Below are 11,979 nucleotides of genomic sequence, written 5' to 3' on the forward strand. Positions count from 1 at the left end.
GGGCCGGGGTCTGGCGGGGTTCGGGGCGGAGAGGGGCAGGAGGGGCTCTGGACGGTGGAGAGGCACGGGGGAGCCTTGTAAATGGTGCGGGGCAGGTGGTGGGGATGTTGGGACCGGGGGCATCCTCCCTGCTGGTACCCAGTGTCCTTTAGGGATCCCAGAGCCCTCAGCAGAAGGGCGGTTGGGCTGCAGCCTGCCCCCCCAGCACCCCTTCCCCGTGAGCGTTGGAATCCCACAGCCCAGGAGGGCGATGCCCCCGGCCCCGCACCTTGGGGGTTTCACCATGCCGTGGGGCTCCCCACACCACAGCCAGCTGACAGAGCGAGCGGAGGCCATGTCCAAAGGACTGTCTTTATTAAAAACGGGTAGATGGAGGTGGGCAGAGCGGGCGGGAGCGAGGCAGAGCCCCCAGCCCTGCCCTGGCCGAGTCTCCGGGCGCCAGCTCCCAGTGGATCCCAGCCCGGCTGGCCCAGGAGACAAAGTCATTGAAATCCGTGCGTGGTTTGCACCAGGCAAACACCCCTGCAGGCACTGGCAGGGCTGGCACAACGAGAGTCCTGCTCCCCAGCAGGGGCTCCCCTGGCCGGGTAGCTCCCGAGGGGCACCCCCAGGACCCGCGGCCCCCTCCTGCTGGGCAACAGCAGAGCCCCCACCTCTGCTGGGGCTGCCCCACAGGCTGTGCTGCTCCCTATGCCCCAGGGATGAGGCTGCAAGTTGAGAGCGGTGGGCAGGGAGCAGCACACTGGCCACAGGTGTCCGGTTGGGCCCTCAGTGCTGAGGGCACTGCAGGATATCGTACTTGACATAGCCCACCCGGTCCACTTGGTAGCGCGGCGTCATCCTCCAGTAGAAGCTGCCGCGGCAGAAGTAGTACTTGTCTGAGCAAGGAGGGAAAGCAGGGTCAGCGGGGAGGCCGGACCTGTGAGCACCCAACCCAGTGGCCACCCATGGAACAGGGATCTACCCCTGGCACAGAGCCCTTGCTGGGCCCCAGTCACCCCCCCACAGGGACCCACTGGGCTGACGGCACTTCCTGCCCCTGGGCCATTCCCCAGAGCTGTGATGTAGCCCCTGCCCACAGGAGGCTCATGGCAGCCTGGGGGTGACCCCCCCGTCCCACCCACCAAGTCTCAGCTCACCTTGGTAGAGGAAGACGTTGCGTGCATCAAGGGGAACGCCAGTGAAAACGTCATCGGTGGCACGGGGGTAGCCCTTGTCCACCCTCTGCACCTTCACGTCCAGCCTGTGGGGAGAGCAGAGCCGTGCTTAGGGGTGCCTGGAGCCCCCGTCCCAGCCCCTCTCTGGGCCAGCCGGTGGGCACCGCCGCCACCATCAGACCTGCTCACCTCCAGTAGCTCTCCCCGCTGAAGAGCAGCACCTTGCCGCGGCCCCGCTGCAGGGCCCCCGAGATGCGCGCGGCTTCCTTGCCGATGCCCAGCTTCTCAATGCCGCGGGGGCCCAGCACGCTTTTGCCAGAGAACTCCCAGAACTGCCGACCTGCAGCCGGAGAGAGCACGGGCGTCAGCCGGCCCCGAGGTGCCAGCGCGGCACGAGGCTCCTCACAGCGCCAGCAGCACCGGGAGCGAAGGCAGCAGGGGCGGAGCTCACCGGAGAAGAAGAAGACCCTCTTGGTGAGCACGTCCTGGAAAGCAGCGTCGATGACAGCTGGGAGGCCGGGCCAGGTGTCCGCAATGGAGAAGGCGCCCTGGATGCCCGAATCCCAGAAGGATGAGAGGGTCCAGTATTTCCTGGTGGGGAAGGTCAGCCATCCTGATAACTGTGGCCTGCCACAGCCCCGTGTTCCCCCACACCCCTCCATCACCACGGCACACACCAGGGCAGGAGGTGCCAGGCACAGCTGCTCACCCATCCTTGAAGAAATGCAGCTCCCCATTGATCTCTGTGATAGCATCGAAGTTCTTCTCCACACAAGCATCTTGGCTGGGGTCCACAGGAATAGGCTGAGCCGTGGGCTCTGGCGTCTCCTCCTCTTCCTCCTCAGTGGTGGAGGTGCTGCCGGCCTCCGTGGGCAGGGGCTGGGGCTCCTCAGTGGGTGCGGGCACAGGGGCAGTGGGCTCAGGGCCAGAGCCATGACCTGAGCCAATACAGGGGAGCGAGTGAGGCTGGGGCCAGCCCAGCACTGTGCGGCCCCAGCACTCCCGCTGCACCACAGCTGCTCACCATAGAGGTACTGGATGCCCCGGACATCATCCGGATCCAGCTGGAAGTCCTGGACGTAGCTGTACATGGGGTACATCAGGGCCTCACGCACACTGGAGTGGTCCAGGCCCAGCGAGTGCCCAAACTCATGAGCAGCCACCAGGAAGATGCTGTAACCTGGGGGAAAGCACTGGCATCAGTGTCTGGTGTGGTGGGACACAACACACCGGCCAGGGACCATGACCCCGTGCCAGCACGGTACCTCTGTCAGGGCAGAAGCCCCACTTCTTGTCGGTGTCGTAGTTGCTGGTGGTGGCACACCAGAGCTTGCCGTCCTGCCGGCCCTGGCTGGTGCAGGCACTGTAGGACTGCCCCAGGAAGGTGAAGGGGAACACACACGGGTCCCCCTGGGAGTTGCCGCCGATCACTGCCGTGTCTGCAGTGTAGCAGCATCACTGGGGCTGGCTCCAGAGCCCAGCCACACTGGCCAGGCCATGGGACAGCCCCAAGACCCCTCTGGTGCCCGTCCTGTGCCCAGGGACCAGCTCCCTTTGCACCCTGTCCCTTCGCACCTCGGTTGGGGCAGAAGCCGTATTTCTTGTCCTGGTCGAAGTTGCTGGTGGTGGCACACCAGCGGTAGCCGTCGGAGCGCCCATCCGTGGTGCAGGCGTTGTAGGAGGTGCCGTCAAAGACAAAGGGGAAGATGCAGGGGGCCCCGTCGCTGTTGCCGCCGTTGGTGTAGAGGACTGTGGGGTGAGGAGGGGTGAGGACTGCGCTGGGCTCCGGCCGGGCCGGGCAGGGGCTGCAGTCGCTGCTACTCACGCTCGCTGGGGCAGAAGCCGTATTTCTTGTCGCGGTCGTAGCTGGCAGTGGTGGCACACCAGGGCAGCCCGTCCGTGCGCCCCTCCGTGATGCACCGCGAGTAGGAGCGGCCCTCAAACACGAAGGGGAAGTGGCATTCGGCCCCGTTGGCGTTCCCGTGGCGGGTCTTCACCACTGCTCGGAGAGGGGTGTCTCAGTGCCGGGGCTGGGTGGGTGCCATAAGCCCCCCACGACCTGCCACACTCTGCCCTTACCTAAGCCTGTTCCCAGTGTCCAGAGCTCATCGTCATCAAAGTGAGCATCGCCCTGGATGCCGCGGCCAGGGGGAAAGGCGTGAGCCAAGAGCCCGTCCTTGCCATCGAAGGGGTACCCGTCCCCATGCTCTGTGGGGACAAGCACCCTCAGAGCTGGCTCCAATCAACGAGCCCCTGTGCCCCTGGTGTGGGCATGGACCCCTAAGTACATGCCCCACATGCCCACACGTGCCCTGTTGGCACATGAGGGGGCAGAGGGATCCCAGACATAGTGTGGGGTGATGATTCCATGGGCAGGGACATCATTGGCTCCTTCCCCACGGCTGAGCCATCTCCCAGCTCCCTGCCTGCCCGCGAGACGTCACCTCGGCTGCCGAACATGATCATGATGTCTGCCTCGCCGCTGTATATCTGGGTGAAGGTGAGAGGGGTCACATCGCTCCACACTTTGAACGCCCTCTTGAAGGCGTCATCAATTACGGCACGGTCCAGGTCAGGGGAGTAATTCATCACCCTGGGGGGGAGCAGGGGCTCAGCGCTGCCAGGTCCTGCTTCCTGGTGCAGGAGTGACCCTGCTTCGGGTGTGCAGAGGGAACCATTGCCCTGTGGGCATGAGGCTTCGTCTCCTAGGGCAGACTCACCGGTATGTCAGGTCCATGTGGTCCCACTTGAGGTCCCCCTCGAAGGTGAGGAAGGTTCCGATGTCGGGGACACCACAGCGAGGGGCTCGCATGGCCTCCAGCGTGGCGGCATCCAGCTCCCCCGTCTGCTCCAGGCCCAGCTTCTTCTGCATCCTGCGCAGCGCCTTGGCCAGGGACACGCTCTTGGCGCCCGTGCGCGCCTCCGCCGCCGTGGTGTAGCCGAAGCGCAGCAGGTAGCTCTGCGGGGAAAAGGCAGCCCCAGGGGCTGAGCGCAGCGGGAGGGGCTCAGGCATCCCAGGCACCGCGCACCCGGGCGTCCGACCCCTGCCCAGGAGCACCCGCCACTGCCCGGAGCCCCGCGGGGGCCCGGGGGTGCTGGGAGGGGGCCGTGGGGCCGCGCTCCCCTCACCTCCGCCAGCTCCAGGTCAGAGAAGCCGCTGAGCAGCTCCCCCGGGAAGGTGACCACCGCCTGCGGCTTGCTCTGCAGCGGGGCCGCGCAGCAGGACACGGCCAACAGCCCCAGGGCCAGCGGCACCAGGAGCACGGGGGCCATGGTGCACGGTGGCAGGAGGGCTCTGGCTGTGCCGGTGCCGGTGCCGGCTCCTGCTGCTATTTATGGTCGGGGAGGGCAGTGAGTCACACTCAGACCCCTCGACTCACGCTCCCTTCCCACGGTGACGAAACGCACACTCAGGCTCCTCTGTTCCTGGCCTTTAACTGTTTCATCACCTTGTTTACAAAACACGCTCGGTCCTGCACCATGCGCAGCGTGAGGATGGGTGCGAGGGAGGGATGACGGGCCACAGGCACAGCGGTGCTGGGGCTGCCAGTATTGCCCTGCTCAAGGCCATGGTGGCAGTGGGGACAGCAGTGAGTCATGGAGGCCACAGGCTGGCCAGGTGCTCGGGACCTCGCAGCCATGTCACCACATGGGCTGGCTGATGCTGAGCTCAGCTGGCCGAGGGCTGATGTAGCCAGAGCCAGACCTGCCAGGAGCAGGGTGGGCATCGGGGAAGGAGATCCCCTGCCCAGAGCCCTGTGCCTGCAGCCACCTGCCTGGGAGCTGCACATCAGAGCTTGGACCCTGGCTGGAATGCAGTGCCCATCCCCATGTTCCCTGCTGCGGCTGCATCACCCCAGTGGGGCATGGCGTTCCCTGCACAGGCAAGCCCTGTGGCTCATCACCCCACAGATGCCTCTAATCCAGCAGCTGCCTGGCAGAGCCCTGTGGGACTGGGCAGCACATGCCTGGGAGCATCTCCATGCCCAAGGTGCACAGGGGTGCCTCGTCCTCACTGCTGGCTGCTCCGCAGGGCACTCTTGATGCAGATTCCCACCCGGCACGACACAAACCTCGCCATGGGATGATGTTTTCCTGGTTCTCTCAAAGTGCCGACGCTTGTGGGAACAGGAGTGGTGAAGGGGAAAGCAAACAGGGATGAGGAACGAGGGAAAACAGACGGCAGAGTTGGGAGGAAGGCGCAGTGTCAGCAGCGTGCAGGAGGGGGGTGCAGCCCAGTGATGCTGCCTGAGGTGCAGGTCTCGGGGTGGGTGCCCCTTCCCCAGCTCTCGCTGACAGTGCCCCACGAGGACGACCTCCCCGGGCTGCCCCATTGCTGTCGGTGCCCTGGGCTCCCCAAGGCCTGGTGCTATGCCCGTGCAGCCACCACCTCCCTGCATCACGGGGAGCAAACAGGTTCCACCAGTGCCCAGCACAGCTGGGGCATGGCAAGAGGAGAGGGGCTCATCCCTGGGGGAGCATTGCCCGCGCAGGGCAGGGGGGCTCATGGAAGGGCTCACCCTGGGCACAGGCTCTGCCCCAGACCCCTCACCGCCCAGTGACGAGTGGTGGGCACCGGTGCTGGCCAGACACAGCACCAGGGCCACAGGCGGTTGGGTGCCAGGAGCTCACGGACAGCCCCGGGAAGAAGCGGTGCTGGGAACTTGCGGGGTTGCCTCACTCCCCACCGCAGCCCTGCAAGCGCAGCCCTGGCTCCCAGGCGCAGGAAGTTGCTCCACAAGCAGCTGCTGTGCCGTGTCCCGAGGTGACAAACACATCCAGCCCGACCTGCTCCCGCTGGAACACAGGACAGGGACCCCCACAGCCAGCCCCCCTCTGCGGGGTCCAGCCTGGCCCCCCTCACCCCCATGCCTGGCCCAGCTCTTGGCAAGGCAGGAGGCAGCGGCTCCCCGTGCTCGCTGCCCAGGACCTCCCTGGTGCTGTGGCAGATCCCTGGGCCTTTCCTATACTATTCCCACCACTCATTTCTACCGCATGCAAGAGCCGCAGCTCCCACAGCCTGGGCTCGCTGCCATGGCACAGCCTGCACCGCACTGCACTGCCTGCGGCACCCCGAGGGCAGAGCCATGGCCCAGCAGAGCAGCGCTGGCAGGGACAGGGCTTTGAGGAGAGCAGGAGCCAAGACGTGCCCGCAGCCCGCGCTTGCCTGGCCCCCTCCGGCGCTGGGTGCACGGCTCCGGAGTGCTCAGGACAATGGCCCAGCTCCTCCTGGAGCCGGGGGCTGCTGCTCCCGCAGGGGGCTCTGGCTGCAGGTCTTCCCCTGGCCCAGCCTCTCCCACTGACTCACGGCCCCGCTCGCCAGCTTCCTCCTGGCACCAGCCCGGGGATTTTCTGATGACTCCGGAGGCTCCGCAGGGAGCAGAGGCAGGGCCGGGGCACCAGGAAACCCCCGTGTCTGCCCGCACCAGCGGCCCCAGAGCTGGGCAGGGGAAGTCCATGGGGATGAGCTCGGTGCTGCTGGAAAGAGAACACCTTGGCTACAGGGAGCTGGGGCGGGGCACCGGTCCCTTGACACGGGCACAAGCGGAGGGATGCTCAGGGCAGCCGCTGCCGCTGATGGGAGAGGAGGGCAGCGGTGAGCACGGGCGGTGCAGCAGCACGACGGGACTTCTGGTTGTTAGGGACCGCAGGAGCATCCCAGCCCGGCCTGCATCCACCCAGACGCACCGTTTACAGCCAGAGCCCCTGTAAGGACGAGTGACATGGAAAAACCCACACAGACACCCTCCATCCCGGCGGCTGCTGAGCCACGAGGCTGCCCGTCACCACCGCCACTGCCAAAAGGGGAAGGAGCAGCCACCACAGCCCCTTCCCACGCCCTTGCTCATGGCCACCCTCACACCGGTGGCCACTGCCGCGAGACCCCTGTGGGAAACCGGCCCGGGACCCGCCCGGGGCCGGGATCACTGCTGGAGAGGCAGCGGCTCTGCCCGCCGCAGGGGCTGACCAGGCGCGGTGGCACCTCTGTACGGTTACAGGTCTCCAGCCAGGCCAGCAGCGAGGTCAGGGGGGACGGGATGGAGCCAGGGACCCCCAGAGCCGGGCTGCTCCCCAGCTCCTCTCCCCCAGCACTGGTGAGCAGGGGGGGTCAGCCAGGAGGGGGTTCTGATGGCTCAGCCCTGGGGTGCACGGCGGCAGTGGCCAAGGTGAGAGGAGAGCTAAGGACAGGGGCGAGGGGACACCAGACTGCCACAGCCACTGCCTCACATCCGGGCAGGGGGACACAGGCCCAGGGAGCGCGGCAGGAAGGGGAAGGAGAGGGGGGCAGAGTCAGCGTCTTGTGTGGGTGAGACAGCACCGGGTCAGGGAGAGCAAAGTGCTGCCGACGGGCACCACGGCCCATGCCGAGGGCAGGGACTGCTCGGACCCGGCAGCCACCACACAACGCGCTCATGCCCCAGCTGCTGCAGCAGAGCCAGACACCGGCACGAGCCCCAAGCCTGGCCCTGCTGCCATCCCATGGGCCCTGCAGCACCCCGAGCCCAGGGAGTGGGGCTGCTGTCCGCACACCGGCTGCCCCGGCCAGCACCACCCCAGCACTGGGCACCGTGTCCCGAGCACGTGGACGCTTGGTGCAGGAGCAGGACCAGAGGCACGGGGAGCAGCTCTGTGTGCGTCAGCAGCTTGGAAGCTCCATCACTGCGGCTCCAGGGCTCCAGACAGAAACAACATTCCTGCACGCGCTCCCGTGTCTGCTGCCTGCCCCGCGTGGGTCAGGATCGCCTCCTCCAGCTGCGCTCAGGACCCTGCTTGGCAAAGCACGGAACGTGCCGCGGTCCCGCAGTGCTCCAGCCCCTCCGTGCTCAGCCCTGTCTGCTTCCCGGCCTGCACCACACACTGCGAGTGCCCCTGCCCGTCCTCGCCCGTCCCCTGCCTCAGCCTCCTGCCCCCAGCCCTGCTGCTGCTCTCGTCTGGGTGAGGCTGACGCAGCCGGTGTCTGCCGGTGGATCACCTCTGCCTGCAGGCACTGAAACCAGCGCAGCAGCTTCACCCCTTGGCAGCACCAATCCCAGCACCAAGCCGCGCATGACGGATCCCCCCGGCCGTCACCCCGGCTCCAGGCACCCGGGTGGGTGGCACAGTCACCTCCCCGCATCGGGCTGGGACATTCCCTGCTCCACACCTTCCCTGGCCCCTAACCAGGAACCCGCCGCCTGCCCCTCAGGGATGTGGATCAGGGATCTCCCACCCCGTGCTCTGCTCTTCCAGGCACCAGGGCCAGCAGCAGGCAGTGGCACAACCCGTGCCGGGGCTGTCGGGTGGCCTCCATACCAGACACAGCCCTGCCGATGCTGGAGGGGACACAGCGCCTTCTGAGCCCCCGCCACACGGCACAGCCCCTGCGCTCCCTGATGCCATGGGATGGAGAGGAAACCAGCTCCTGTGTGCTGGGAAGCCTTCAAGGTGGGAAATCCAGGAAGGGTTTGAAGAAACGATGGAGAGGCATTCGGCACTGGAGGGAAGACAGCCCAGAGCATCCACCAGAGCGGCGTGAGGAGCCCGGCAGCCCTCGGCAGCCCCAGGGCGGTACGAAACGTGTGCAAGAGCTCCAAATGCCGCAGGGCTCACGTTGTGTTGCATGACTTGCCTTGCTGTAAACTCATCCCCACTCCTCGAACCTTGCCCCTGCTCAGCTTTTACCCGGTCTTTGACCAACCAAACCTTCCCACCGGCCAGGAGAGCAGCGCAGCGGGCGCGCACGGCCCAGGGCTGCAAGGGGCGGCACTGAGACTTGGTCACCTGCTTTGGTGGCTTTGGGAAGGGGTGTCCAAGGGCAGCCCAGCCACTGCCATCCCCTCAGCCACCTGAGGCCACCTCTTCTGGGGCGACCTGACGGCCCCAGCCCATGGAGGCCATCGCCTGTGCCCCTGCACCGGCACAGCACGGCACGGCACGGCACAGGTGGGCAGCGCTTTGCTCCCCGGCAGTGAGATGGGCACAGCAGCTGCCTGCTAAATTGGGAAGAGCAGCGACTGTGACAATGACGGGAAAGCTGCCCAGCACGCAGAGGGGACAGGGTGGCGCCAGGGACCCACTGGCTGACACCAACCCAGCAGCTCAGGACTAAGAAGCGGGCGTTTGTGGAAGGTGAAATATGGGCAAAACCGGTTGTATTTAATTGTAAACTCCGAGCAGCAGAAGGAAGAGCGGTGGGTAAACCACTCAGATTTCAGTAAAACATTTGACAACTGTTCGAGTCATCCTCTGCCAAATTAATTCAGAGCAGCTCAGTTGTCAACACAGGCATATGGACAAAACCCAGGCAGGCGGGGAATGGCAAACAGCCTGGCCAGCAGCCGGGAGCCTTGGAGGGACCAGCCACAGGCAGGCCTGCGGGACTGGCACCAGCAGGAGCCACCGTGGCAGCACCGGGTGCTGAGCTGCCCCGCTCCATGCAGAACACGGGCACAAGATGGGAACACCTGGTCCAATGCATAGCTCAGGCCCCCGGGACACTGCTACACATGCACTTCTCCTGCCCACCTTGTTTATTTTAACTTATATTTCAGTAATCTGCTGATTACCCTTTTTCTAACTAACCAGCAGTGATGAATCAGCAGCACTGCCGAGGGTGGAAGCCAGCGGCCTTGGACCGTGGCTCCGAGGTCTGGGAAGGAAGCCACAGGATCCCTCCAGAATGGTAAAGAAAACAACCAGCGGCAGCAGCGGCACTTCTGGCTGGCGAGGAGGGGCCGCAGCCACGGCTGCTCGCATTCAGCAGCTCCACACACATCCTGGAAAGGCCTTCGATGGTCCAGAGCCCTGTGGGAACAGCAGCCACGGCTCTGACCCGGGACAAGGCACACGGGGCAGGCAGCGTAGGGCACAGCTCGGCATCGCCCCAGCCTGGGTGCGGGACACGGGCCCCAAGTGCCCAGGAGGCCATGGGACACTGCTGGGGCACTGGGGCCCCTGCCCAGGCAGGAGCTCCCTGCGGCAGAGCCGGGGCCAGGGAGCTGCCTGTGCTGAGGGGACTCCGCGAGGGTGTAAGTGTCCCGGCCACAGGCTCCCTGGAGCCCCGGGAGCAGCTGGAGCGCCCTGCCCCAGTGCAAGGGTGGCATTAGGACTGAGGCTGCGGGTTCGGCCGCAGTGGTGCTGGCCACAGAAAATGGGCGCTACCCCACCACGGGCCTGGGAAGCGGAGCTCCCAGCAGGAATGGCTGGCACCGTGTCCCTGCCATCCCCGGGCACGCAGCAGAGTGGCTGGAGCCCGGTGGGAAGCATCCCGGCTTCTGCCCCCTGCTCAGAGCAATCCCCCGGGAGAGCCCCCGGCGCCCGCTCCAGGAGCCACGGTTGCTGGGAAGGAGCCGGCGGTGAAGCAATCTGCTGCGAGGAAAAACCATTTCCTGCAGCAAGGGCTGTTTTGCTCAACCCTTTACAAAATGTGCTGATGCAACCTCGCTTCCCAGGTGGGACAGAAACACAGGCGGGCCGCGGGGATGGGTGCTTTGCAGCTACACAAACATCACCGGCAGTGGGTTCTTTAAAAGACAAACGGAAACAAGGAGGAACAAACACTGCAATGACACAACCACCAGTGCGGATCCGGGGCTTGGGTTGCCGGGGGGGGGGCTCTGCCCTGGGCACTGCGCTTAGCACCAGCCACCACCTATCCTGGGGCACTGACCAAGGCATCAGCTCATGGAGAAGCTGTTGTGGGAGCAGGGGGAGCCCCGGCCAGCGCCACGAGCTGCTGCTGGGGCTGCTCTGAGGGGTACTATGACAGCAGGACCCCAACCAGGGTCACTCTCACCCTGCCCCAAGCAGCAGCTTCTCTGGCTGTAGCTGCTTCCAAGCGCCTTATCCCGGCTGGACAGCAGGAGACAGCCTGTCAGTGCCTGTTAGAAATCAGCTTCAACCCCCACGGCTCTCTTATCGCTTTACTCTCCAGGCTCAAGGGTTTGTGTTGTCTCCTCAGCCTGTTCCCAAAAGGCCTTTAACCCGGCGCTCCCCCTGCTAAAGGTATTTGGACACGCACCCAACACGTGCCACGTCCATTTCTGGATTCTCTTAAGCCTCTCTCCGAGATTTCATTGTGGTTTCTTTGGCCCCAGGGTGATTTTAGGCACTGGAGCGCACTGGAGGAGCGTGCTGGGAGCTGCGCTTCCCGAGCAGGGAGCTGCGGGCCTGGAAATCCCCTCGCTCTGCCCGGGCATGCAGCACTTTTAAAAATAGCCGGTTACCCATGCCCGCAGCGCTCCGCGGGTACAGCCCTCTGAGACAAAGGGCACGGGGCACCTGCAGCGGAACAGCAGCTTTAAGCCCATTTTCCACCAGTCACGCCAGCACCAGGAGGCTCCACGAGCCCCTGTGGCTCACAGAGGTCAGGCTGCTTTGCCCTGGAACCATTGTCCCGGGACTAGAGAGAGGGGACATCGGCCACAGGAGCCCCCTGCACCCTCCCCGGCTCCACTTCCCCACAGCAACCATAGAGCTGCACAGGGTGGCTTTATATGGAGTAATGGAGGAAGGAAGGAAAGCCCAACCCCTCGGTCTCTCCTGGCCACAGGTGCAACGCAGCAGTGGCTGCATGCAGGGACTCAGCACCCGCAGCAGGAGCGTCGCGATGGATGCAGATACAAACCTGTCAAGGATACGTTTACTTAGCTAAAAAAGAACCCAAAGATGCTAGCGGCTCAGCAGCAGCTCCTCTGCGGCCTCTACAGGCCCACAGCGCCTCCAGACAGCCTCAGCCAGGGCAGGAGGTGACAGGCAGGCTGACACCAGGGAGCTGCAAAGCTCAGCACAGGAGCCCTGGGCTGAGCCCAGCCTTTGTCCAGGACCCGAAGCACCGCAGCTA

General features: G+C 65.3%; 1 protein-coding gene across 1 annotated transcript; it reads right to left on the minus strand.

The window, feature by feature from the left end:
• Positions 1-337: 337 nt before the first annotated feature.
• Positions 338-4,485, minus strand: MMP9 (matrix metallopeptidase 9). The gene is made up of 13 exons (XM_065691713.1): positions 4,287-4,485; positions 3,878-4,116; positions 3,602-3,750; positions 3,237-3,365; positions 2,983-3,156; positions 2,733-2,906; positions 2,423-2,596; positions 2,182-2,337; positions 1,867-2,095; positions 1,609-1,748; positions 1,347-1,497; positions 1,140-1,243; positions 338-878 (listed from the first exon to the last, which is right to left on the minus strand). The coding sequence occupies exons 1-13, from the start codon at positions 4,428-4,430 to the stop codon at positions 769-771; spliced, it is 2,073 nt and encodes a 690-aa protein (XP_065547785.1). The 5' UTR covers positions 4,431-4,485; the 3' UTR covers positions 338-768.
• Between the last annotated feature and the right edge of the window lie 7,494 nt (positions 4,486-11,979).

Source organism: Lathamus discolor, chromosome 11, assembly GCF_037157495.1.
Source record: "Lathamus discolor isolate bLatDis1 chromosome 11, bLatDis1.hap1, whole genome shotgun sequence".
Taxonomy (NCBI): domain Eukaryota; kingdom Metazoa; phylum Chordata; class Aves; order Psittaciformes; family Psittacidae; genus Lathamus; species Lathamus discolor.

What these genes read in the sequence shown, in the direction of transcription:
- MMP9 (XM_065691713.1), bottom strand. Translation starts at nt 4,430, where the DNA reads ATGGCCCCCGTGCTCCTGGTGCCGCTGGCCCTGGGGCTGTTGGCCGTG. An exon ending in GATCATGTTCGGCAGCCGAG is followed by an intron (nt 3,366 to 3,601) that starts GTGACGTCTCGC and finishes TTGTCCCCACAG; the next exon opens with AGCATGGGGACGGGTACCCC. An exon ending in AGCGGGGAGAGCTACTGGAG is followed by an intron (nt 1,244 to 1,346) that starts GTGAGCAGGTCT and finishes CTCTCCCCACAG; the next exon opens with GCTGGACGTGAAGGTGCAGA.